At 42.5% G+C, this 26659-nt stretch overlaps 2 protein-coding genes across 2 annotated transcripts in view; both read left to right on the forward strand.

Annotated features, from left to right (window-relative positions):
- The window catches only part of kif20ba (kinesin family member 20Ba), a 119707-nt gene extending 118149 nt beyond the window's left edge, over positions 1-1558 (forward strand). Inside the window, exon 38 of the mRNA XM_083650736.1 lies at positions 738-1558. Within this exon, the coding sequence (XP_083506862.1) occupies positions 738-818 (81 nt within the window). The 3' untranslated portion in view covers positions 819-1558. The remainder of the gene's footprint in view (positions 1-737) is intronic.
- A 5344-nt stretch (positions 1559-6902) lies between these two features.
- LOC310789144 (high-affinity choline transporter 1-like) lies at positions 6903-25678 on the forward strand (the record flags this gene model as incomplete). The annotated part of the gene is made up of 8 exons (XM_083650737.1): positions 6903-7083; positions 8128-8244; positions 10118-10273; positions 14528-14676; positions 17665-17808; positions 18101-18254; positions 19813-20030; positions 25133-25678. The coding sequence occupies 8 exons, from the start codon at positions 6903-6905 to the stop codon at positions 25676-25678; spliced, it is 1665 nt and encodes a 554-aa protein (XP_083506863.1).
- Positions 25679-26659: the final 981 nt, after the last annotated feature.

Genomic DNA, 26659 nt, shown 5'->3' on the forward strand with positions numbered 1-26659 from the left:
TTGTTAATTTAAAATGAGTTATTCCTCTAAACCTGGCTTCAAATGCCCCAAATTTTTCGCACTGGCGCCGTTCAGCCCTCAGCAAAATCTGGTAGCGAGGACATTTTTTTGTGGCCCTCTCTATCATCAAAGTTGCCCATCCATGGGTTACGGCATGACAATATTTGTTCGGCCCCCGGCAACAATCTGGGTTTATCATGTGGCCCCCCATGAAAAATAGTTGCCCACCCCTGTCCTACATGGTGCTAGTCTATCAAAATATCTTGGCTGTCATTGATTGTGTTGCATAGTGGTTTTCTGGACTGTTGACAAATTGTGTTATTGTAAGTCGCTTTGGACAAAACAAAAGCGTTTGCTAAATGACGTAATGTAAATGTAATGTAATAAAAAAAAAAAAAAAAAAAAAAATTGCAAAATCTTCATAGTTCAACGAAAATAGTTTATGCTTTAAATCTAAAATGGTTCATCGATTACATTCTAATAACAAACCTATCAAATTAAAAGTCAAGCACGTTACCGTGGAAACAATTAAGCTTAGCCCAAAATCACAAATCAGAATGAGGGGGTCCCCGGTATATTTTCTATCTTGTAAGGGGTCCTTGGCTGAAAAACATTTGAGAACCTCTGCTCTAACACACACGCACACACACACACACACACACACCCACACACCCTCTAACACACACGCGCACACACTTTTCCAGCCTAGATCCTAACAGTCTCCTCTCTCCTCACAGATCATGAGCAGAGAAGCGGACAAGAAGGAGAGTGACCATCTGATCCTCAAGAGGCGGCTTCGCTCCCAGACGCCCAAATGAAAGTCCATCTCTACTCATTTCTAATCATCTCCAATATATACTTTATAGACATGCTGATTACGTTCATGTGCTTTCTTCTTCTTCTGTTTGTGGGAGGTGCTGGATTTGTCCTTTTATTACTTGTCCCAGTTGGTGTTACCACTGTCAAAATGCTGCTTCACATTTTTAGGTTTTCCTTGTTTGGGAAAGGCAGACGTAGCGGAGAAAACGGTTGGATTTTTTGTGACCATATCAGATGGCGAACCAGCCCGATTATTTTCTGAAAGTGCTAATAGAACATTGTGAATGCCTGCAGTTGCGGCAACTGTTTCTTTCTATTATTCTACATTAATTTCCCTAGCCACTTCCTCTTGGTGTGTCCTGATCCTGCAGATGTAGAAGTTAGAAGTTTCAGTTCTCCCTCCTCAGCACCTGTTCTGCAGCACTACAACACCTGTTCTGCAGCACTACAACACCTGTTCTGCAGCACTACAACACCTGTTCTGCAGCACTACAGCACCTGTTCTGCAGTACAGCAGGGTTTTCCCAACCGAAAGCAGCGCTGAAAGCCTTGATCTGAATTCCTACACGTGCAGTTCAGGCATCACTCTCCTGTTATAGATGAAGGAACTGATCTGTATCTTTGTTGTTCACATTCTTTTTTTTTCTGATTTTTTTTAGTTTAGTTTTTTGAAATCATATGCACTTTTCCACTCTTTCAAAACACAGCACCGATACTTTACTGTCATTTACTTATTTTATTTAATGTTGCACATAGGGGACCAAGGCCTCCGGAGGGAGAATGTAATGTAATAGTTTGATTTACTGGCACATGGTGTGTGGATTAAAGGACCAGCTGCATGCGTTGAATGTACTCGTCTGGTTTTTGTTGGATGTTCTGGGCCAACTCTTTGAAGAGCATTAAAATCTTTTCAAAGCTGTTTTTGCTGCGGTCATATTTTTCCTCTGCAGGAGCCTCAAATATCTAGAGGCCACTTACTGGTCCACACTTTAACACTCAATAACTGTCAAATTAAATGACAGACTTCAAAACAGTTTACAGTTTTCTGATATACTACTGATGTTCTAATGATACAAAGCTGGTTGAAAATGGGCGGAGTGTTCCTTTAAGTTTACATACATGGGTGTGTGTGCCCCTTAAAGGTCCCATTCTGTGCAAAAGCTGTTTTTACTTGTAAATGCATACTGCTGTCAGCCCTCCCTGTAATGAGTGGTCACAAGCTCAGAACTGCCACAGTTGGATTTGTCCCTATCCAGCTTCCCCCTGCAGTCTCCTTCAAGCCAAGGCCGGATTAACCATAGGGCAACCGGGGCAGGTGCCCCGGGGCCCTCCAAAAAAAAAGAAAAAAATTTTTTTTTTTTTTTTTTGGTCGGGCTCATGTTGGGCTCCACAGAACTATGACACAAATCTAAGACCAATCAGGACAAAATAAAATGTGTTTCCAAGAAGATTAAGTCTGATGATTTAGTCTCATTGGAAGCCTGTGGGCAAGTGGTGACCAGGGGCGCGGGAAGTAGGGGTGCTTGTGGTGCTGCGGCACCCTCTGCTGTTTTGTATTGGAAATGTAATGTCAATTATTTTTTCATCATTGTAAAGCCACAGCACAGTGAAGAGGATATTAATGTGAAGATTAGCCTCTTCCTTTTGCTCTCAGAGTGCATCAGATTCATGCATTTTACTTTAAAATGTACAACATTTCTTTGTCCAGGTGGGGCACAGCCCCCCCTAGAAACCCCCCAGTCACACTAATATTTTTATCCTGCTTGTGCTACCTGTTTGCAAGCCTCGAATCGCCTATGAGTGAGTGAGAAACTGAATCTCAGAAACTGAATAATGCCATAACAGTACAATACTAATCTTAATTGAAAATGAGATATTCCTCTAAATATGGCGAGAAAACATCCGGACGATGGGTAGGGGGGCCCCTGGGAGCTTCAGTGCCCCGGGGCCCCTGGGGGTGTTAATCTGGCTCTGCTTCAAGCCACGTGCCCTAACGCTCTGTTCCCCAGACGGGGTATTGGGACGTCACGATGGTCCTCAAGCATACTGCGCGCGTCTCTCACACAAGCTACCTGCACCATTTTGTCTATAGCCACAAAATTAACACTTCTAGCTGGAGCGACGCCAACTGTACGTGATCCAGCAACTGCGGAGGTGCATTCGGTAAGTCTAGGCATTTTGAGATGTCCTCTTTAGTGTAGCATTGCTAACGTTAGTTGTGGACACAACCTAGCGTGCTGGTCCACAGACGCTAATCTGATTGGCCGCTGGGAGCCTGGGGCGGGCTCTCCCTCAGCGGCCAATGGGAACTGTTAGTTCTGAATATATTATATAAACAGACCATTCTTGGGATGCAACGAGATGAGGAAGGGACAACTCCGTCACAACAAACGGGGTTGCTATATTTTCGACAAATTAATCCAGAATCATGTTTTATGGACCAGAGACACACGTTTTTAAGAGGTTACAGCTGCACGAATTGGGACCTTTAAGTTTAACATCGGTGCCTATGACATCATCAGTGATGTCGTAAGATGATTTCCTCTTATGACAACACTGATGACATCATCCGTGATGTCACAATGCCTCATGACTTCATCAGTGGGACAAAAATTGAAATGGAGCAAACATTGCCCACATGCTCCCCTTTATAGATTTGATGCTCTCACAATAACACAAATTTGACACAGAGTTTTCAGCTAAAGGTTGGTTAAAGGGACACTTCACCGAAAAAAATAATGCAGATTTATTTTGCACATGATCTCACACATATCCGAAAACTGTAAACAGTTCTGCAGTCATTCATTAAAGGAAAGCTTTTCAACCAGATGTGTATCCTTACAGTGTCAGTAGTAAGAGCAGATGTGCAGCCTTTACCTTCCCTCAGTCGACCCTACAGGGTAGAGCTCCCAGTTCATTCTCAGGCAAAACTCTCCGTTGTGACGCGTTTCACATCACAATGGAGATGCACAATCTCTCCTCGAGATGCGGAATCTGCTCTGAGGGCTGTCGAGGCGGCTGTTATTGTTGATTTTAAATTTTTTAAGTGTGAGCACATCCACGGAGAATCACATGGAGAGCCTTTAACGAGCTGGGAAACTGTCATATAACCTCATATAACGATCATGCTTTGAAGAAACGAAAAGAAGAAAAAGCGACCGGGGCATAACAATAGAGAGAGAGAGAGAGAGACAGAGGAGAAGAGAGATCTATATTTTTATGCCTCCGCCGGCGATAGCCAGGCCGGAGGCATGTTTATAGATATAAAAAAAACTTTAACTGGTGATTTTTTACATTTGTTGTCGGCGCAGCCCCACCACACAACAGCTTTTAGCTATGTTTAATTCAAGGAAAATGACGCTGGTGTGTGGAAATGAACGGAGCTTTTCCCCCGTGATGGGTGTGGCCAGGTGGCCTATTTCATGCAGTGTCTCTATAGCAACCTACTCTTGGTTATAAAGAGCCGCAGGAATGAGTCCAGAAGTATACTTCCAGGTCCTTCAGTGGAAAAGTCTATGGGATTTAACATGGGGGTTTCGCTTAAATGCATAAAATAAAGTCTGTGGTTAACAAAAGATTATGGGAATGCAAATTTGGGTTCAGCATGACAATCTTCACAAACATGAATAACTGTTATGACTTTGGAATGTAAATTGGGGTTTTTTTTTTTACACGATTTTTATAAAACGCTTCCCATAGACTTCTACTGAAGAACCTAATAGCGGCGATTTATAAAGCCTACAAAAATACATCATGGTACACTCTATTAGGAGCAGCTGAGAGCTTAACAAATAGCTTTCCTGTGGAATACATTTAATAACATTTTGAATAAAAGCTTAACATGCACAACACACCAAGTTATACATACTGAGGCAACAAAAACAAATCCCAGTAGACGGAACAAGGCACATGGCTTTTTATCAATTTACTCCAACTTTAGAGACTATAAAAACTGCAACATAGTAAAGTATCTTTCAATCTGAATCTGAATTGAGGGAGTAGCCTTAGCCTATAACACTAACGGGATGCCTTTAGGAGCCTGGGGAGTGATACAAGCCTGTCCTGACCTGGCTGCCTGCCCCATGGGCCTGCCCAGGTCTCTGCTGCTTGACGATAGTAAAGTTTAAAGTGGAGCTGAAATGCAAAAGGACTTTTTTCTATTTTAGATCACATCCCTGCACCTATTTAATAATGTATGCCAAAAAAAAAATCGCAAAAAAACAAATCTTATTTCTTTAGATGTTCACACTTTTTCACATCAAAAGTTCATTTTTCAGGATTTCATTCATAACTGTAATCTACAGTATTCTGACATCAGTCAGTACTATCAAAGTTCTATGCCATTTCAACAAATCATATCATGACATGACAGCTGTCAATCAATCTTCATTTGGAAGAATTTCCTCTGCTGTCTTTCACTGTGCTGCTACACTGTCTCTTCTTCCTCTGCTGTCTTTCACTGTGCTGCTACACTGTCTCTTCTTCTTCTGCTGTCTTTCACTGTGCTGCTACACTGTCTCTTCTTCTGCTGTCTTTCACTGTGCTGCCAAAGAGCATGGAAGGAAAGAGACGACACTCCGGCCATTTTTGGAAACAGAATGCGCCTCGCAGTGGTCAGCTGCGGTAGCGCTGGCCCCTATAATCAGCCTCTCTAAACAGTAACTCAACGGGAGTTGAACCTCGGGTCCTTTTCATTAGCTATTTATCTTGAAAAAACTAAACAAATAAAACGAAAAATGTTGCTTAGTTTCCACAATATGGTTGTTGTTTTACATCCCTGCACTACACCACTTCAATCAAGATTTGCAGTACGCCCGGAAAAGATGTGAATCCCCAAAGTTTAGAGTGTTCTCCCGTTGAGTTACTGTTTAGAGAGGCTGATTATAGGGGCCCGCGCTACCGCAGCTGACCACTGCGAGCCTGTGCGAGGTTCTTTTGGCGCTGTCACGCTTCCAAAAATAAAAAATGGCGGAGGCTGCTGGGCGCTGATGTTGCAATGGGGCAATATGGAGCTGTCATTTCTTTCCATAAAAGTTATTTGGTGCTGCTACACTGTCTCTTCTTCTTCTGCTGTCTTTCACTGTGCTGCTACACTGTCTCTTCTTCCTCTGCTGTCTTTCACTGTGCTGCTACACTGTCTCTTCTTCTGCTGTCTTTCACTGTGCTGCTACACTGTCTCTTCTTCCTCTGCTGTCTTTCACTGTGCTGCTACACTGTCTCTTCTTCCTCTGCTGTCTTTCACTGTGCTGCTACACTGTCTCTTCTTCCTCTGCTGTCTTTCACTGTGCTGCTACACTGTCTCTTCTTCTGCTGTCTTTCACTGTGCTGCTACACTGTCTCTTCTTCCTCTGCTGTCTTTCACTGTGCTGCTACACTGTCTCTTCTTCTGCTGTCTTTCACTGTGCTGCTACACTGTCTCTTCTTCTGCTGTCTTTCACTGTGCTGCTACACTGTCTCTTCTTCTGCTGTCTTTCACTGTGCTGCTACACTGTCTCTTCTTCCTCTGCTGTCTTTCACTGTGCTGCTACATTGTCTCTTCTTCTGCTGTCTTTCACTGTGCTGCTACACTGGCTCTTCTGCTGTCTTTCACTGTGCTGCTACTTTTGCTTGAGGGACTAATGGAAAGTTACAGAGGGGTGGATGCAATATTCTGATTTCCAGACTTGTCCTTGGCTGCTAGACAGTAGACACTACAGTACCCAGACTGTCCATGTGATTTAGATACAGCTGGCCTTTAATCAGTTTAATCAGGGTCACTCTTGGAACAGTAGAAGATAATTTAACGTAGAGAGCCAAGTGAAATCCATGTGAGGTGTTTGAAACTCAGCTTAACATCTGAGGATTGCACAACTGACAATATTTCACCATTTACATACCATGTTGTAAACCTCTGAACCTCGTAAAGGTATGAAGGAGCTCGAGGCACTTTTCCACCTGAACAGGTCAAACATGTTCCACTTCATCATAAGGCAGTATAGGTGAAAGGACGGTCAACGTATGTCACAAACCCAGTCTGACTGTAGAGCAAATCATTCTTCCAACCAAATTGTTTTTTAATCTGCAAAACAAAAGTGGGCTCCAGCATGGCTCTCAACGTCCCAGGAGTGATAGTGATGGTGTTCTTCTACCTGCTGGTTCTTGGTATCGGCATCTGGGCTTCCTTTAAAACAAAAAAGGAACAGAAGAGTGAAGCCAACAGAATGGAGGTGACTCTGCTGGCAAATAGAAACATCAACTTGGTGGTGGGAATCTTCACCATGACAGGTGAGTTCATAATTTGTTTCCATTAGAATGTTTTCATAGCCTTTTATAAAATAATAATAATAATAAAAATAGGTCTAAGTATAGGCTACCTCCATGGGTAGAGCATGGCACCAACAATATAGTATTCCGATGATGTCACAAGCCTTTTTCCTACCAATATGGTGCTACAATACACACAGCTCATTGGCTGTAAGTGTCACTTGATTGTAATCACCTGTTAATTGATCACAATCACCTGTTGTTTTCCTACCAAAATGGCCGTGTGGTGATGTAACAGAACACTATCAATTGGTACAGGTTTGAATCATGCACCTGTTAAGTGCATTGGATATAAAAATATATATATATTATGTAAATTTCATGATCCACAAGTTACTAAATGTCTTTAAAAAAATCAATGGGCTTTAATGAAGTATCTTTTTAAACTTCTGCCAAGAAAACATTTTGCATGTGCAACTTTTCACTTTACACTGCAATGAGCAGTATGTTATTTTATTTTTTATTTTTTGACTAAGTTATCCAAACTGTAAAGTATTTACAGTTTATACAAAATGTGTATTTCATAGGATTTAGTATATTCCTGGACATGAGAGAGGGGTGCTACTTTTTCCAAGCTTTGTATGGGGGCAGGACCACAGTCTCAGACTTTGAAAACCCCCCTCTTACACGTTTGTACGTTGTACATGCACAAGCTGATTGGACGTCTCTGGATGTATGCAGGCGTACCCATTGGTTGAGTTTGATCTCTCTTTGTGTATACCTCTTTAGAAACCAAGGCCAATATAGCCTGTGCTCACAAGATATTCTGCTTCTGTTGTTCCACGTTTGCGCACTGAGCTAGCCAAAAAAGCTTTTATTATGCTATCCCTCCATTTGAAAGTACTTAGAACATGGAAGTATTGTCAATAGTTGTTGTACTTAACTCATTATTTGATCTCAAATCTGCCTTATCAAATGTTTTTATAGTGTGTGTGTGTGTGTGTGTGTGTGTGTGTGTGTGTGTGTGTGTGTGTGTGTGTGTGTGTGTGTGTGGTTATCCTTCAGCAACATGGATTGGAGGAGGCTTCATTATTGGAATAGCAGAGGCGATTTACACCCCCTCTTCAGGCTTAATCTGGGCTATCAACTACCCTGCAGGAACGCTCATCTGTTTTATTCTCGGTGAGTCTGTCTACATCAGTGTTGGGGGGGTAACTCATTACAAAAGTAACATATTACATGTAATATATTACTTTTAGCAGTAACTCAGTAATATAACTTATTGCCAATAGGTTTTCAGTCATATTATACCAGTTACTTTGTCAAGTACCACAAGTTACAAATTGAGTTACTTCTTTTGAATCAAAGCACATATTTAAATAAAGATACAATCATTTCCTCATCAAATTGTGTGTTTTATGCAAATAACCACTATAGATGACAATAACAAAGGAAAAGCATAACATTTAGAATTTTGGACGGTTTACACTGACTTCAAAACGGTTGAAATTATTTTTCGGGATGGTTCCAGGGCGGCGATGTCATTCTGCTACTGCTGTTGTTTTGGTGAAAGCAATGCAAAAGTGTAATAATAAGTAACAAGTTACTCTACACAGGCACTAATGTTGTTGTAGAAAATTTAAGTTCCATTGGCATTTCCTAATCAATACGCTATAATTGCATACACATAATTAATGGTATGTGTACACCTACATAGGAGGAGATTTCTTCACCCTCTGCTCCACAGCACATGGAGGTCAAAACAAACTTTCACCCACTGCATGAGGTTGACCTCGCTGATACAGACAGGCTCCAAGTCAAGTCATCTCCCCTCCTTTCTCTGTTTCTCTCTGCCTTCCTTTAACTATAAAGCGTATGTCAAATTGTGACATCGCCACTGAATATTTCGGACTCTGTATGACATACCAAAATGTGTACATTGAGACTTGGCTTCATTCAATTTGGTTTATATAAGCTGTTTGAATCGTTATAATGCAGATGAGGAGTGGTGAAATTCCATTCTACACAACAATTGTAAAGTAACGTATTACTTTCAAATGAAAGTAGTAATATGTAGTATATTACATTTTGAAAGTAACTTGCCCAACACTGGTCTACATCAGATCAACTTAGGCCTGCCACAGAGTGTTTGGGGGTTGGTTACCACTGTGGTTACGATGGAGTCACTCACCAAAATCTATCTTTAAAAAACAAATTGTGCGTACTAACGCTAAACATCACTGCATCACAACTAAAGGAGTGAATCTGTGGAACAGCTGCAGTGAAGAGATGAAAACATGTGAGACAATCATGAAATTCAAAAGACTTTTTAAAATTGGTGTACTTAATGGATATGAGAAGGACTCGAGGTGATTTGCTTGTTGTTGACCTGACTGTATTGGTCTCGGGGTTATACATTATGTTTGCATTGAATGGGTTATTGATTGGCTTGACTTGTTTGGCACGTCAACCATCGACTCTGGTAAGGGACAGCTGAAATGTATGTATATTTGTGTGTACTTACAGTATATGTATGTGTACAGGTATGTATGCACATATACATAGCTATATAATTAATATTTATGTTATTGTATTATATATTATTTACTAAACTACACTATATTACTTAAGATTAACAAAATAAATTAAAAAAATAATTAAGAAAAAAAAAAAAAAAAAAAAGGGGTAGGACTAGATAAGTTTTTGAACTTCTTCCTACTCCTTTTTGAACATGGAAATCTTCATTTGAATTATGTACTGGATTTTTCTTTCTTGAAAGATATGCTTGATCATTTGATTTTGTTTGTTTTGTTTCTTGAATTGTACTTAAATGTACATGTTTTTATTTGTCTTTTTTTAACAACATGTTCAAAATAAACTAAATAAACTAAAAAAGGAGAGATTGTAACATCATTACTGATTCCTTCCTAATCTAATCCTAAAGACAAGAAAGAAAGACAAAAAATATGTTTCAACAACAATAAATGTGGTCACAATAATAGCTGTAGGCGATCTATCTTGTTAACAGAATACAAATATGTCTTTGTTTTATTAGGTGGTCTTTTCTTTGCCGGGCCGATGAGAGACAGAAAATATGTGACCATGATGGATCCTTTCCAGATCAAGTATGGAAAAGTACCAACGGCTGTTCTGTCGATGACTTCAGTTCTAAATGACATCCTCTGGGTGGCTTCAACACTTATGGGTTTAGGTATGTAAGCAGTGGACCCTAAGGCATGTATATACATGCCAACAAATACAACAGGTTCATGTATGCTGCATGCACACACACACACACACACACACACACACACTCACATGCACACACACGGGGCCGCCGCCCCCCCCCCCCCCCCCCCCCCCAATTTTTTTTTTTTTTTTTTTTTTTTTAAATAAACATAGGCTATAATATTATAGGCTGTGTGTGGTAGTTAAAACATAGGTTGACGTTTATTTATGTTTGTAGTTTAAACAAAAACATAAATACTGTAGGCTACATACAACACAAAAGGCTGTTATTTACCTTTTGTCGCCACCTGGTGAGTAAATATATATGTAACTAAAACCATTAAAATTGACAACCGGTCCTGCATGTATCTACCAGTCCTTGGCACAAAAAAGGTTGGGAACCCCTGGTTTAACTGACCTGGCAACCCCTATGGCTGCTGGGTTCTACACGCTTGCTTGACACTGATAGGGCTACAAACAAGCGTCATTGTCATGTTTGTTTGTTTTAAATATTCTTCTAAATATGGCTAAAAGTCCAAAAACGTCAAATTTTCTTCGGCGCTGCCCTAGCGGGCAGCACCCCCCTGGGAGGGGGCCCCTGATCTATATCCTGCTTAGGGCCCCCAGATGGCTAGGGCCGGCCCTGCACACACACATGCACACACACGCACACAAGGGTCAAATAACACAAGGTACTTCATCTTCATTATTTATCGTGCATTCCTTTATAACTGGGGACTGGTAATCTTACGACTTCAAAGGTCATGAGCTGGGCGGTGACGTCACCAGAGCTGGTATTTCCCATTCCAAACTCGTAGGAGCCTCAGCAGCCCCACCCTAAAGAATCCAAGATGGCTGCGCCGCGCAACAACAGTAGTAGTAATCGTAGTAGTATTGTTTAGCACTTCTGTTTTGTTTGTGTCTCATTAAATCAGCTGTACACACAGCACTGCCTAACTTCTATCTGTGTGGACACGAGGCTGCAGTGTTTGTGTGCGCAAAATGCCGCGAAATGCCATGTTGTCAATTGTTATTGCTAACAATGGCTAGCCTGGCTAGCGACTGGATCTGACCAATGAACAGTGAACTTCCCAGCTCAAGTTTTCTGCAAATGGAACGCTAACAAAACGGATGTGATGTCATTTAGCCTCCACATCCCAGTTATTTTGCGATAAAGGAACGCATGACAAATTCAGGTCAGGCAGTCGATCATACGCCTGTTGCTTTGTGAAATGACCTCTAGAGGGCGTCTTTGGCGAATAATTGGCCTCTTGCCTATGGGCTAAATGCCCCACGTCTAACCACACAGTAATAAATGCCACAGAGTTCCAGTCTACACTGTCTGCTGATGTAATAATAATACTGCCCTGTAGGGGAGTACCGCCTTGAATTTGATGCGTGCCGAGATGGGAAGCCATGAAGGGACCGGAAGAGGGGGCGTGACATCAGAGAATTTAGGTTGTTGAACCCAGTGCCCAATTCAGCCTCCCTCTTTTTGAGGCCTATGCGGAAATTGCATTCTTTCAAATGGCCAGTGGGGGGCGCAGTTTGTGTAGCACTCCCCAGGAACATGCATTCAACTCTATGGGAAACGAGCCGACTTCTCTCTCGGTCTATGTCTTAAATAAACACTTTCCAAATTAGTTTATGGTCTGAAAAAACAATTTCAAGTCTTTTTCATGCTCTCACACGCTCCGTTTTTTAAATTATAGTCCCATTTCGAGGAAAATTGACGACAAACATTGGATAATAAGAACAGGAATACTTCCGACCGGTAGAAGCAGCAATGTGCCGCAAGGCATCAGATAACAAGTAATAGTTAAGCAAATTATCAGAAAACAGCGTTACTTTATGATATTTTAATAATGTTAGTAGACACACGTAGCTATTTAGATACCATACATCTAACGTTCATAATATGGCGGACCATTTAACATTATCTATACCGTTAGATAAAGCCTTACGCCTTCTCTGTATTCAGACCATTGGATTCAGCCCACAGAAACCGGAGTAGGCTACTTTATAAACATTATAAATATAGTCACGTTATAAACAACTAACCAACGCTGGGGGTCCGTATGGAAACAGTGTTACTCGAAATGGTTAAAAGTTAAATCAATTTGGTAATTCAGTGCCGTTTTACTGCAATGTAAAGTAAGTAACGTTAGCCGCTAGCATTAGCCAAAGTAGCAGACTACCTATAATGCATTACGACAAATTCGGAAACTCCCCTGGCAGCCGATAGGGGCAGCCGTCCCCTCTCCCCATACTTCCGTGTAGAATTAATCGATTCAACCAATCAACGATGAGCAGGAAGCGGGAGATTCAAGCCTCATTTTCTGATATCAAATCCCAATCAGCTCAGTATATCCAGATCTATTGTGCTTTCAATGGTTGAACACCAGACGGGCTGCAACGTTCTAAAATGAGCTGCAATGGTCTGATGGCCGAGGCAGGTAGCCCAGCCAGAAGAACGTTGCAGTAGTCCAGGCGGGAGATGACAAGTGCCTGGCCCAGGAGTTGCGTCGCTTCCCTCGTGAGAAACGGTCGGATTTGGCCAAGGTTGTACAGGGAGAACCTACAGGAGATGCTAGTCGCTGCAATGTAGACAGAGCTGGACAGCTGGTTGTCCAGGATCACCCCGAGGTTCTTAGCAGATTAAGAAGCTAACACAGTAGTGTTGTCAATGGAGAGGTCTGTGAGGGCGGTCTTTCACTGCATGGGAGGAAGAGTAGCTCTGTCTTTTCAAGATTGAGCAGATTGGCATTCTTCTGGCTCTCCTGGAGTTTACATCAGCTTGGAAATTACAGAAGTATTTTTTTTGTAATGCACATTTTATTGAAAACTTAAACAGAATAAGACAGCAGGGATCAATCTCTTACCCCATTGATACCTGATGCAGCATTTGTGTGTGTATCCCTTTAAGACCGCAAACCACGTCTTAAAGGGATACACACACAAATGAGGGATATACATGCAAATGCTGCATCAGGTATCAATGGGTTAATCGAAGAGCCATCAGATCAGAATAAAGTATAAAACACAAAAACCAAGACAACACGAACCACTGCACTGACACCTTCTCCACTCCAGAAGAAGCACCACAGTCCATTTATAACCACTCCACTGAGCACTAAGTAGCCAGCTGGTGAAAAGGCCTCATGTAAATATGTATTGATCAAGTTTATTCAGTCGAGAATATGTCACTCTAGTAGCCTAACTAAGTAAGTAAGTAAGTAAGTGATAGTAATGTATTTTGGTCCATTTGTCAGTTTCACATAAACTCCTCAAAAAAAGTTCGGAAACGTTATTTCGGTCGATTATTTCTCCCCTTTAATAATACCAATTGGTATTGTATTTTATATCGTTGGAAAGCTTGATTAATCTGTGGAATTTGGAATTTGTGGAATGAGCAACACAGCTAACCGTGTGGGTAGCGCCCCCCAAAAAATGTGCCAAAATCCCCTGCAATATTCTTCTGTTGGTAATATTCACTCTTGTTGGGCGGGCCGGATCATAAAAATAAACATTCTGATTAATAGCGGATGGGTTGCGGGCGGTTGAAACGATGTATCATTAATGAGGAAAAATAATATGAATTAAGTTCTCTAGTCTATGAACGTATTATTAATTACGTTCTCTAGTCGATGAACGTATTTGATAGATATGATATTTTTCTCCAACAGTATTTTAAGCTAAATTTTTCGTCAGGCACATTCTTAGTCGCCTCTTAGTCGCCTATTAATTGTAGGATCCCTAAAGGACTCACGGCAGTGGTAAACGTAAACAAAACCACTTTTGGTCCATCAATGATGTCACCCTCAAAGAGGAGTCTCCGCTGAGAAGCCGTGTTCGTATTTTCCCATACAATGAGGCAATCCAGTAAACTAAACTTAAAGCTATAGCGTTAGCCGAGTAAGCTACATGAGGGCAAGTGGTGGACTGGACATAATACAGCATGGAAGTTTATTTGGAGTCTTGGACTGCAGCGATCGCACCGCAATGGCAGCGTGGCAGGCGCGGATCTATAAATAGTATAAAATAATTGGATTTATGGCGGGCGGTTGGTTACACGCGGATTAGGATGGCATAAAAGCTCATCCGCGCATCTCTAATATATATATATATATAAGTGTGTGTGTGTGTGTGTGTGTGTGTGTGTGTGTGTGTGTGTGTGTGTGTGTGTGTGTGCGTGCGTGTGTGTGTGTGTACGCGCGCGCGTGTGTGTGTTTTATAGGTGCAACCATGAGCGTGATTCTGGACTTGTCCTACACTGTAAGCATCTGGATCTCCGCTGCAGTGGCCATTACCTACACACTGATGGGAGGTCTCTACTCTGTGGCCTACACAGACATCATACAGCTCATTCTTATATTTATCAGCTTGGTGAGTTTGCTTCAATCCAGGTTTCATAGTGTTGCCCAAGTCATCCTGTGCTAGGTTTGAATCCTCATCCCCATGAGCAAGATACTTCACCCCTACTTACTCTAGGAATGCCACAGTTGGTTGAAAAAAGTGTAAAAATCAGAAATGCTGCAAGTAAACGTGCAAATCCCTACTAACAGAGTGGTTGCTGGAACGTTGCTGCAATGTCACATGTAGCAAACTACTGAAATTGCATAGTATAAAATAACTTCATCACATTCGGAGGTGACTTGAGAGACAATGTACTGCAGGGATATTCAACCTGCTTTGCTCGGGGGCCACTTCTGCAAAATGACAGGAGGCCAGGGGCCAGTTAATAAACAATAATAATATACATTTTTCTGTAGCGTATTGTCATTTTTTGGGGGTGCCACCCTGAGTTTAGTCTGACAATTTTGCGCAGGATAGTTACTGTATACATATAAGTGCCTGAGCGGCGAGCAGGTGGCGATATTTGACAATTTAGCTGGAGCTCAGTCAAACTTTATTTAACGTTAGTTTTAATTGTGAATTAGAAAATGGTTGGGGGGCCACTCGGTACCCTATCGCGGGCCACATATGGCCCCCGGGCCGCAAATTGAGTATCACTGATGTACTGTATCCTCAAGCTTGCCAAATGTAAATGTATTTTTTTCTTCCAATATTTTATTTTCAATTTTGATAGAATAATGCCGAATGGAAAGGTACCGTTCTTGTAAATCCGCATACTGTACGTAGGCATGGGCGATCAACTGAAAATTTAGCAAAACTGACATTTAAAACCTCCAATCGACTTAATCTTACTCATGTCAACTCAGCTGGAAATATTGTGCTGTACATTACATTACATTACATTACATTACAGCATGCTGAATGAGCTGTAAGGTAGCTCAGCCAGAAGAATGTTGCAGTAGTCCAGGCGGGAGATGAAAAGTGACTGGACCAGGAGTTGTGTAGCTTCCCTCGTAGTCGCTGCATGTAGTCGCATGTAGACAGAGCTAGACAGCTGGTTGTTGTTCAGAATCAGCCGAGGTTATTAGCAGTTTAAGAGGGTAACAGTCAATGCAGATGGAGAGGTCTGTGAGAGGGAAGAGTAGCTCTGTCTTTTCAAGCCTGCCGCATGAAATAAAATTAGCTGATTTAACGATGCAATAGCATCAGAAAGGCTAAATAACAATATAAGGTTACTGGTTCACTGCACGCACGCACGCGCGCGCGCGCGCACACACACACACACACACACACACACACACACACACACACACACACACACACACACACACACACACACACACACACACACACACACACACACACGCCAACATTAGGCTGTGAAAAAGAGGACCCATTTGAAAATGTTTTTTTCCCCTTGCCCAAATTTAGCCTAACTTTGGAGTGTTATTTAGCCACCTTCGCGACAAGGTAGTATGACACGGTTGGTACCAATCGATGCATTAGGTCTTCTAGTTTCATATGATACCAGACAACCAACTTCACTCTGACTTTAAAAATGAGCCCGCTACAGCCTTTGAGAGCACATTTTCAAAATAGTGATATTTCCCGGATATTGCGATATTTCCAAGCCTACAGGACTCCTCAAGGTAGAGGAAGAGGAAGGTAAAAAAGAGCACCAGGCGGACTGACCAAAGTTTGGGAACCAGTGATATAGAGAAAGTTGCTCGTTCAAGGGTTTTGGATAGAAATGAGTGAAGAGAGACATGCCTACAGTTCTGGATAGCATAGGGCCAAGGGAACGTTTCTTCAGCAGAGACTTGACTCTAGTAGCCAGAACAAGACCAGAGGACAGAGAGGATGTAAGGGTAGTGAGGAAGGGAGATACGTCAGTGGAGAAGAGAGGAAGGGATCAAGGGGGCAGGAGGTGGCTCGGTTAGACCTGATAAGTAGAAGCAGGTTTGGAGTCAGGAGTACTGTTGTTAGTGGCTGGATGATGGAAGGAAGACCTAATGTCGTCCACATTCTTAACAAAGCACAGTAGGTGACACAATCATCAGCTGAGAGGGAGGGAGAGGGAAGGGAGGAGAAGGTGGAAAACAATTTACTGTGGTTAAGAGACAGAAGACTGGATTTCAGAGATGAAGAAGGAAGTCTTTGCTGTTCACCAACCAGACATGACGTTGGATAGAATAAGGGAGTAGGCAGTGAGATTGTCAGGGTGCTGTGATTTTCTCCATTCCTCTCAGCTGCCCGAAGCTCTGTTTGATGAGCTCGCAGAGATTCAGACAGCCAAGGAGAGGGAGGAGAGGATTTGAGCAGCCAGGTTCAGAGGTGAGTGGGCAGAGAGAATCAAGGGAGGAAGAGAGAGAGGATAGAAGAATAGTGGAGGCCTCAGTGGAGAGGAGAGAGAACTGCTCAGCTGAAGGAAGCAAGGAGAGGACAACAGAAGAGAAGGAGTTAGGTGAGAGCTTTTAGGTTGCGTCGGGTGGTGATAGTGTGAGTGGATGATGGGTGGGAGTTTGGGAGGGAGAGGGGGAGGGGGAGGGAGAAAGTTATAAAGTGATGGTCAGATACAGAAAGAGGAGCAACAGTGCAGAAAGATCTGGTGAAGACCAGGTCCAGCACATTCCCTGCCTTGTGAGTCGGAGGAGATTGAGAGAGGGAGAGGTCGAAGGATGAGAAAACATTTTAAGGAAGGGCAGAGATTGCAGGGTCACCGGCTGGATGTTGAAGTCACCCAGAAGAATGAGTGAGTGCCATCCTCAGTAAAGACAGAGGGTACTCATCTCATCGAGGAAGTCACCAGGCTGACCAGGCGGGCAGTCATTTGTGTTCAGCAGGATAATCTTCACAAGCGTGAATCACTTTTATGACTTTTGAAACATAAATGCATTTTGTTTTATGTGATTTCCAGAAAAGCACAGGCAGAGAGAACAACTTGGATCTGCTTGAAGAATTGTATTCTGCTATTTGAAACTGTGGTTGGTGAGTCAGATGTTTCTTGTCTCTTTGCAGTGGCTGTGTGTCCCATTTACTTTGATGAATCCTATCTCCTTGGACATCACCCAGACGGCCCTGAACAACACCCTCCAGGCCCCCTGGATCGGTACCCTGGAGGCAGAGAGAGCCTGGATGTGGGTTGACACTCTCCTCTCCTTGGTAAGACGAAATATCAAGGAAATGTTAATTGCAGTTAGAAAGTCCTTCATAAATAACGGTTTATTGATTGTAGCTCAACACTAATGATGAGCCACATCCAAATTCAGATTTATGTGCACTACCGGTATGTTGGTTAGGTACAAAAGTTAGGTTCAAACTTTTCAACTAATTCTCATGAAAGTATCTAGTACACGTATCACTTGCATAAAGGACTTGACAGAGAATGGGCCTAACTATGTCTTTGACTTCAATCACTTGACTTGAACTGACTTGACATTTCTTTGATTTGAAGAGTTTGGGTAATCTCGGCTATCAGACGTTCCACCAGAGGACGCTGTCTGCTTCTTCATCAGCCACCGCCAAGATCAGCTGCTTTGTTGCGGCTGCCCTTGTCGTTATATTTGCAATCCCCCCTATTCTGATTGGGGCAACGGCTGCATCTACAGGTATACATGATTTACACACAATAGGATGTTCAAGCTTTGAACAATTTATTAACATGGAAATGTATATTCTAATAATAATAATAATTAATTAATTTTATATGGCGTTTTTCAATGACCCAAAGATGCTGACAATTAGGAGTCCACGGGAAAACAAGAAAAATAGGAGCGAGCAACAGCCAACAGATATAAACAGCAGTAGCAAAAGTAATAAACAAGCAACAGGCACCAGATACAGATAACAATGAACATGTCTAGTAAGAGAGGGGAGGGAGGGAGCGTGAGGGAGGGACAGGGGAGAGGGGGCGTGGCAAGCGTTAAGGCCAAACATGGTCGTCCGTCCGCCTCGAATTGGAGCCGTCTCGCCGTCTGGCGGCGCCAGCGAGCCCTACATGCTCGGACGCCACTACGCCCCCCCTCCCCCCACCCTCCCTCCTCCTGTGGAAGCTCCGTGTGAAAATGGCGGAGATTGTGTGCCAGGCAGTCTGAATGAAATTGAATGTAACGTTCCCAATTCTATGTATTAAATTCTAAAAAACGACCCTCAACATTTGGGAAGGCTAAGCCACACAACTAGTTCGTTATAATCTAACGTCATGCTTTGAAAGGCGACTTTACGACGATGAGCCAGGGCAACGGCCAATCACAACTCTCCTGCAGCTGACGTCACGCACGTATCGTCGCCGTGAAGTCACATTTTCGAGCAGCCCCCGTCAGCCGACGGGGCCCCCTCCCCGTAGGACGGCGCTCCACCCGCCGTCATACGGGGAGGGCGAGGCGAAGCTCTGACGGACGACCATGTTTAGGCCTTTAAGGAGGTGGTTAAGGGTAGGGGAGGTTGTAAGCTTGGGATTCTGCCCATCAAAAGTTTGGGGACACCTAGCGTTTGAAAGTGTGTAAAAATGAGCCTGTTTTCTTTGTCAGTTTGCACTAACTAGATTTAGTTTGAGAAAAGACAATCATACATGTAACTATTGTGACGATACTATTGCTGCTACTAATATTCTTTATATTTTATATTCGAGATATATTTTTATTTATTTTTTACCTACCTATTTATGCGAGCTCAAATAGTCCTGGACTCTTATTACTTTTAAGTTCATGTACGTGTCTTTTACTATTTTTAAGTACATTGTACGTGTCTTTACTACTTTTAAGTACATTGTACAGATCCCTTGAGGTGTGTTTTTACTTTACTTTTATCCTGTGTTTACTTGATCCATTTCTGCTGGAAAACTGCTGCACATGCTCCATGTTTGTTTTAATTTGTCCATGTTTTTGTTTCATGTATTCGCTATGTTTTTTATATCTGCTTGCACACAAATTGCCCTTCTGGGACAAATAATAAACTTGAATCTTGAATCTTGATAAGACTACAACAATTAAACTATACATTTATTAAAAACTCATTAGCAGCTAAGCTGCTACTCACAATATCTTCATACTGATGGTTGAAAAACCTTCCCTTCATCCAAAGAGGCACTTTGATCCAAAGTATTAGGAAATCGATGCTGTACAGTGAATTCCTGTCCCTTTGCTTCAAATCTGTCCATGTCCTCAGACTGGAACCTGACTTCCTATGGTTCTCCATCTCCATTTGAACGTGGGGAGGCGGCTCTAGTCCTGCCCCTCATCCTGCAGCACCTCACCCCATCCTACATCTCCATCATCGGTATCGGAGCCGTGGCCGCTGCTGTGATGTCATCGACTGACTCCGCCCTGCTGTCTGCAGCCTCCATCTTCACCTCCAACATCTACAAGAACATTCTGAGGCCCCAGGTGAGAAACATCGTACATCACATGTCATATTCCATACTATATACCATGCTGCATCATAAACACGTCAGATTAGAGTTCATGTCGGAAGATTCCGATATTTGTCATGCGTCCCAAGACACTGTTTCTCATAATTACAAACACATTTAAACAATCAACAGAACAACACATACAACATTGTATGACATCAGACATTAGGATTAAGTGCTGCAGTGCATCAATATAATCCCTGCCTTTCATATTCAGTGCTTGGTCCACACAGGGGCACTGATGCCTACCATACCATATACCATGCTAGATCATATACATGTCATCATATACTACATGATATACATGTCATATCCTCAGTGGTGGAAATGGGGGGGAATGCCTGGGAACGGAGTTCCCAGAGTAAACGTTGAGAGGGAACGGAGAGAACGAGAGGGGGAACGGCATTCATCCTCAGGTTCCCCTTAAAAATGTCTTGCAGATCAGTGGAGAGGGGGGCAGCATGAAAGGAGCAGAGAATAGTCGTAGAACATGTATTTGGAAGCTGAATAAGCACCGTCAATATCAATGTTCCATCAAGTCTGTCATGAATAAAATCGAGGGGAAATAATCAGTAGAGCTCGGCAATCTTATTTAAGTAACTTTTGTAAGAGATTTTTACGTAGCTGTAATGGTATAATGAGTAAAAACAATAATAAAAAAAAGCAGTCAAGCATTCAGAAATTATATCCCATATATATCGGGCAGGGCGAGCCGCGCCGTCTCCGGGGACCCCCATCCTGCGTAAGTAGGGTTCCCAGATTAAACCTGACCATTTCCACCACTGCATATACTGTACCACATGGGTAACTCATTACAAAAGTAACATATTATATGTAATATATTACTTTTAGCAGTGACTCAGTAATACAACTTATTACTTATATGATTTCAGTAATATTATACCAGTTACTTTGTCAAGTAACTCAAGTTACAATTTTTTTTTTTTTTTCGAAGCACATTTTAAATAAAGATACAATCATTTTCTAATCAAACTGTGTTTTTATGCAAATAACCACTATTAGATGACACATTTTCTCAGATGACAAATAACAAAGGAAAAGAATAACATAATTTTTGATTGTTTACACTGACTTCAAGGCAGTTGAAATTATCTTTCGGGATGGTGCCGGGGTGGTGATGTCACCGTTGTTTTGGTGAAAGTAATGCAAAAGTAGTGTAAAAAGTAATGAGTTACTCTACACAGACAGTAATATTGTAAAGTAACTAGTAACTAAGTAATAGTAATATGTAGTATATTACATTTTGAAAGTAACTTGCCCAACACTGACCACACTGACTACATCACAAACATGTCATATGCCATACTAGATCATATACATGTCATACACACACCATACTACATCACAAACATGTCACACACCATACTACATCACAAACATGTTGTCACAGAGTGATATGTAAATTGACATGTGTTTGTCAGGGACCCCTTTGTTCAATTATGATATTGTAATCTACGTCTTTGCAAGAGAGTCAAACAGGAAGTGGGAGTGGCTTAGAGATTATAGCCATGGGTTTCAGGCGCGCGAAGCCCGCTCTGCCATTTGATTCTGTTAGTCTGATCAGGAAGCATGTATTGCTCCTGTGGTCCACTTTCTCTAGTTTTCCCTCTGTTTCCACGTGTGTGGGTGTGAGTGTGTGTGTGTCAGACTATTCTTTATAATTAGTGTCCCTAATAGTGATGCGCGGGTCACCCAGAACCCGCCGGGTCCGGCGGGCTGGGCCGCCCCGCAGGCGGGCTGGGTTGGCAAATGATGAAAATATCTTGGGTGCGGGCGGGGCAGGCTCAGAACGTGACAAAGCAACATTATTAAATAATTTAGAGCAGTGAAACACGCAGAGTAATTAACCTTAAAGACGTTAACTCTCTCTCACACGTAGGTACACACAATCAGACAGACTCCTGCTGCACTCTCTATAGCTACATGGAGTAAAGGAACACTTCAATGAGGTAGCCTATGTGGTCTCAAAACAAACATTTTGGAAGGATTATTCGCTGTAATTATTATTTGAAGTGTCCATATAATGCCACCGCAGATTTTCTGTTCTGGACTCGACTGTGATCTATTTGTCAACTTTACTGCAACGTGAGTAGGCTGTGAACAATTGAGAGCGCATGAGGTAATTAAAAGAAATCAGACAGCGAGTCTAGCCGTATCTGCAAGCCGTGTGCGCACCTGCTGCACTACTACTGCAACATGGCCAATTGAGAGCGCATGATGTAATTACAATAAATGGGGAAGAATAAGAACTGTTTCTGTAGTCTGCCTAGTGCCTACCTCTATACCTGCTACCTCCATTTGAAACACTGCGGTCACGCCATCCGCACTTTGGGGAAGCGTAGTCGGTCACGCTGAAGACCATGGATTAATTGAAGAAAGACCGACATGAAAGCAGCAGCGCAACTCATCCAGAGCAGTATAGTAGGCTACAGCTGTTGTCGCGCAGGCAGCATGTGAGTGTCTCTGTGTGTGTGTGTGAGAGAGAGGGGGGAGAGAGACAGAGTTATTAGCTACTTTGCACACCTTGGAAGCTCCGCTGTGCTCCTCCTGAGTCCGGAGACATATTACATTAAATTGGCCATTGCGGGCTGCTGGGTTGGGCTGGGTTCGGAATTTTCAGATATTTTAACGGGCTGGGCGGGGCGGGTTGGCTCCAATGACGGGTTGGGTTGGGGCGGGCCTTAAAAAATCCTGACCCGCGCATCACTAGTCCCTAACCTACTGAACGGGAGCTGCCGATGGAGCTCCAGACTATCGATTGGGTTGGCCATACAAGCCGGGCTGTTGAGATGTCATCGCCCCATGCAGTGAAGGTAGGCCGCTCCCATCGCTTTTGAGACTTCTGGATTGATTTCTGTGCAAAGACGTACTGTGTTGATGTGACAAGTTTGTTTTGACTAGACACGAGCTTGATTATATTTTGGGGACCAGACGCTCTGTCACACATGTCATATACCATACTAGATCATATACATGTCATACACACACCACACTACATCACAAACATGTCATATACCATACTAGATCATATCGTCGCTGTCCGATGAAAACTACGCATCTCCAAAACGTCACCTTTTCAGGAAATGAAAAAAAAAGTGCTGTGTTCTTAAAATACTGAACACCACGTTGTCAAAGTTGGCACATCTTCTCATTATAGACAGTTTCTTGCTGAATGTGTCGTTACAGTATTAATATCTTACCTGAATAAGCTCAAATGATGTTACAGGATTATCAGTCTGAGTTTGAGGCAAGTTCTCCGGGGTGAGCAGCTTCGTGCTGCTGTGCTGCGGGGGCACGTGGACCAACAGCAGCAGAGCTCTCACTCTCCCAGGCTGAGAGAGGGGCTCTGTCATAGCCATGGGGATGAGCAGTCTCGCACTATACATCAGATTGGCAATTAGGCCACGCACCCTTTTAGGCCTCTCCCCGTTTACTTTAATGTAAAATAGCACTACCCAAAAAAAGTATAGAAAAATAACAGAATCAATATCGTTTATTAAAGCTGCATTCAGCGATGTTTTTGTGTTCAAATAAGTATCTCCGCAACTCCGTAACTCTTAGAGACTCAGGGATGGCGGCATTGGATTCGGGGTGAAAAAATACATATAGTCCTTTAAAGGGGTCGCGATTGGACCTTCCGTTTCATAGAAAATGTCAACTTTTCTCTGATTGGATAGTTTGAGGTCGGTGCCAATTTTGATCCAATCAGAGAAACGTTGACATTTTCTAAGAAACGGAAGGTCCAATCGCGATCCCTGTAAAGGATTATATGTATTTTTTCAACCCGAATCCAATCCCTGCGTCTCTACGAGTTACGGTTGCGGAGATACGTCCGCCCAGCCTGCAGGACTACAGACTACTATTTCAGTGATTGCTGTCAGAATATAGAGCCATTTAACACTTATTTGAACACAAAAACATCGCTGAATGCAGGTTTAATGACCCCAAAACACCATGACACATAGGCAGCGGAACGCATCTGAACTTGGGGGGGCCGGGGGGCGTGTCGGGGGGGGGGGGGGGGGGTGTCGGGGGGGCGATTAGATTAGACGGTTGTGATGTCAGTATTCAGTCTTAAGAAAGACAGAAAAACCAGCACTCAAAATAAATCCTTTTGGTTTTGTAATACCTTCAAAGCAGCAGTCAAGCAATGATGGACGTTTCGGCACAAGCCTTCCTCAGCATTGTGCTGACAGTAGACGGACATGACGTATAAATAGTGTCATACCGGAAGTATGTACGACAACTTTATTAAAATTGACAACCGGTCTGTGACTTTTTTTTTCCATCTATCTACCGGTCCGCGGCACAAAAAAGGTTGGGAACCCCTGGTGTAGAGGACAAGTTGGACAAGTTAATAACGTGCAGAAATCTCCCATTGTGATTACATTAGAGCGTGTTCAGAGCGCTTTGTCCTGGGTTTGTGTTCTGCTGCAGCCGTGGCTCGAGTTAACGATCGTTACATGGGAGTCAATGGCAATAAATTAGTTTGGCACTGAATGACCAAATTGATATAACTTTCAACCATTTTGAGCAACGCTGTTGCCATACAGGCCACCAGCATTGGCTAGTTGTTGATATTTATAAAGATTTTATAGCTCTCATATAATTCTTCTTTTTTAGGCGGTGGGCAAATTGTCATGGCGTCGATTTCCGGTAAAAAATTCCTTACCTGAGCACAGCCAAAGAGTATAGTGAGACAAGAGGAGACAGGCTTTTCTTGGTTTTTCCCATAGGTTTTTTCAAATAAGCAGCATGCGTTTTGTCACATATTTAAATGTCCTATTTAAAGTCCCCCTTTAAATAGATTACCCAATAAAACATGTCTTCATTGGTCATTTAGACGTCAAAAAGTAGATAGAGGAAAATGGATGGCCTATTCCATTTATAGTAAAATCATAAAAGTGGTTTTCATCGGACAGCGACGAATATACATGGCATAATACTACATCAAACACACTCAGACTCACATTCACACCTATTATGGGAATCAGACTCACCTGACTCACCTGCATGTCTTTGGACTTTTCTTCATTACATGTCTTCTCCCTTCAGGCCTCAGAGAGAGAGCTCCAGTGGGTGATCCGTGTCACTGTGGTAGTTGTGGGTCTGGTCGGTACATCGCTCACCAACGTCACCGACAGCGTCACAGGGTTTTGGTTAATCGCGTCAATGCTAACCTACATCCTTACCTTCCCTCAACTGGTCTGTGTCCTTTTCTTCAACATCTCCAACGGTTACGGGGCCATTATGGGCTTTCTGCTGGGGCTGTTGTTAAGACTGTTGTCTGGAGAGCCGCTGGTAGGGCTACCAACTGTCCTCCACTTCCCAGGATGCACTCTTGAGGATGGTGTTTACGTCCAACGCGCTCCAGTCAATACCATCTGCATGCTGTGTGCGTTAGCGTCCATCTTGCTGGTCTCCTACCTGGCTTCTCTGCTCTTCAATAAAGGCCTGCTTCCTGAGAGGTGGGATGTGTTGAAGATGAAAGACCAGCAGTTGCCAAAACGACAGGTCACGCCAACAGGTGGCGCCAAAGGAGAGACCAAGAATGATGATGAGAAAACTGATGCTGCACTGATGATGAGCACTAGCTTTTAACAAGAGGCTCATATGTTAGTGAACCTACAGAGGCCATTTTTGACCCAAGGCCATGATGACAAAAGTTCACGTGTCTTTGTGCATTCTTATTTTTTACCTTTTCGTTATAAAAGAGAATAAACTAATTAACTTAAATGCGGGTAGAATTTCCATGTGTTATATAAGAGAAGTGGAGTAGAGATGGGTCTTGAGGCGGGATTGAAATCTGTGAGGGACTCTGAGTCGATGTGGTTGGCTGGTTCTAACATGAAGACAAATGGTTTAATTTCATTTTTCAAGGCAAAATGAAATTTACATAAAAAAACCATAGTGTTATTTATCAAGTAATATCCGGTCGTAGCGGTCTATTCCCTCACCTACCAATACGAGGTTCACATCCCCGTTGTTACCACTGCACTGCCTTGGTCGAGTGTCCCTACAGGTACAATTGGCCGGACAAGGGTGTGTCCTGGTCGTGGAGCCACAGTATGCAGGGTAACACTTCATAATACTGTAACACAAAAAATGGGTAGTTACTGAGGAACGAGTAAGGAACGAACCATTAGTTCATGAATAGTTAATGATTAGTTAATGAGTTGATAGGTAGTTCCTTAATGGTAGTTACTTAAGAACTGACCATTAGTTACCATGTTAACGAACCAGTAAGTAATGATTACTTCCCTAAAAAAAACTTTTTTTCATTTGTTTTCATTCACTAGTTCATTAATAGTTAATCGGTAGTTCCTTAAAGATCCTTAATGGTAGTTACTTAAGAACTGACCATTAGTTCCCATGGTAGTTACTTAAGAACTGATCATTAGTTACCATGTTAACGAACCAGTAAGTAATGATTACTTCCTTAATTTTTTTTAAATATTTCACTAGTTGTTAAGTAATGGTAAAGTAAGCAGGAAGTAATTGTGTATTCCTTAGTAACTACTCAGTAAGATGTACTGCTTTACTTGAGGGGGCACAAACATGTTAAGTAATGGTAAAGTAAGC

Source organism: Poromitra crassiceps (genome assembly GCF_964638095.1).
Source record: "Poromitra crassiceps genome assembly, chromosome: 14".
Lineage (NCBI taxonomy): Eukaryota > Metazoa > Chordata > Actinopteri > Beryciformes > Melamphaidae > Poromitra > Poromitra crassiceps.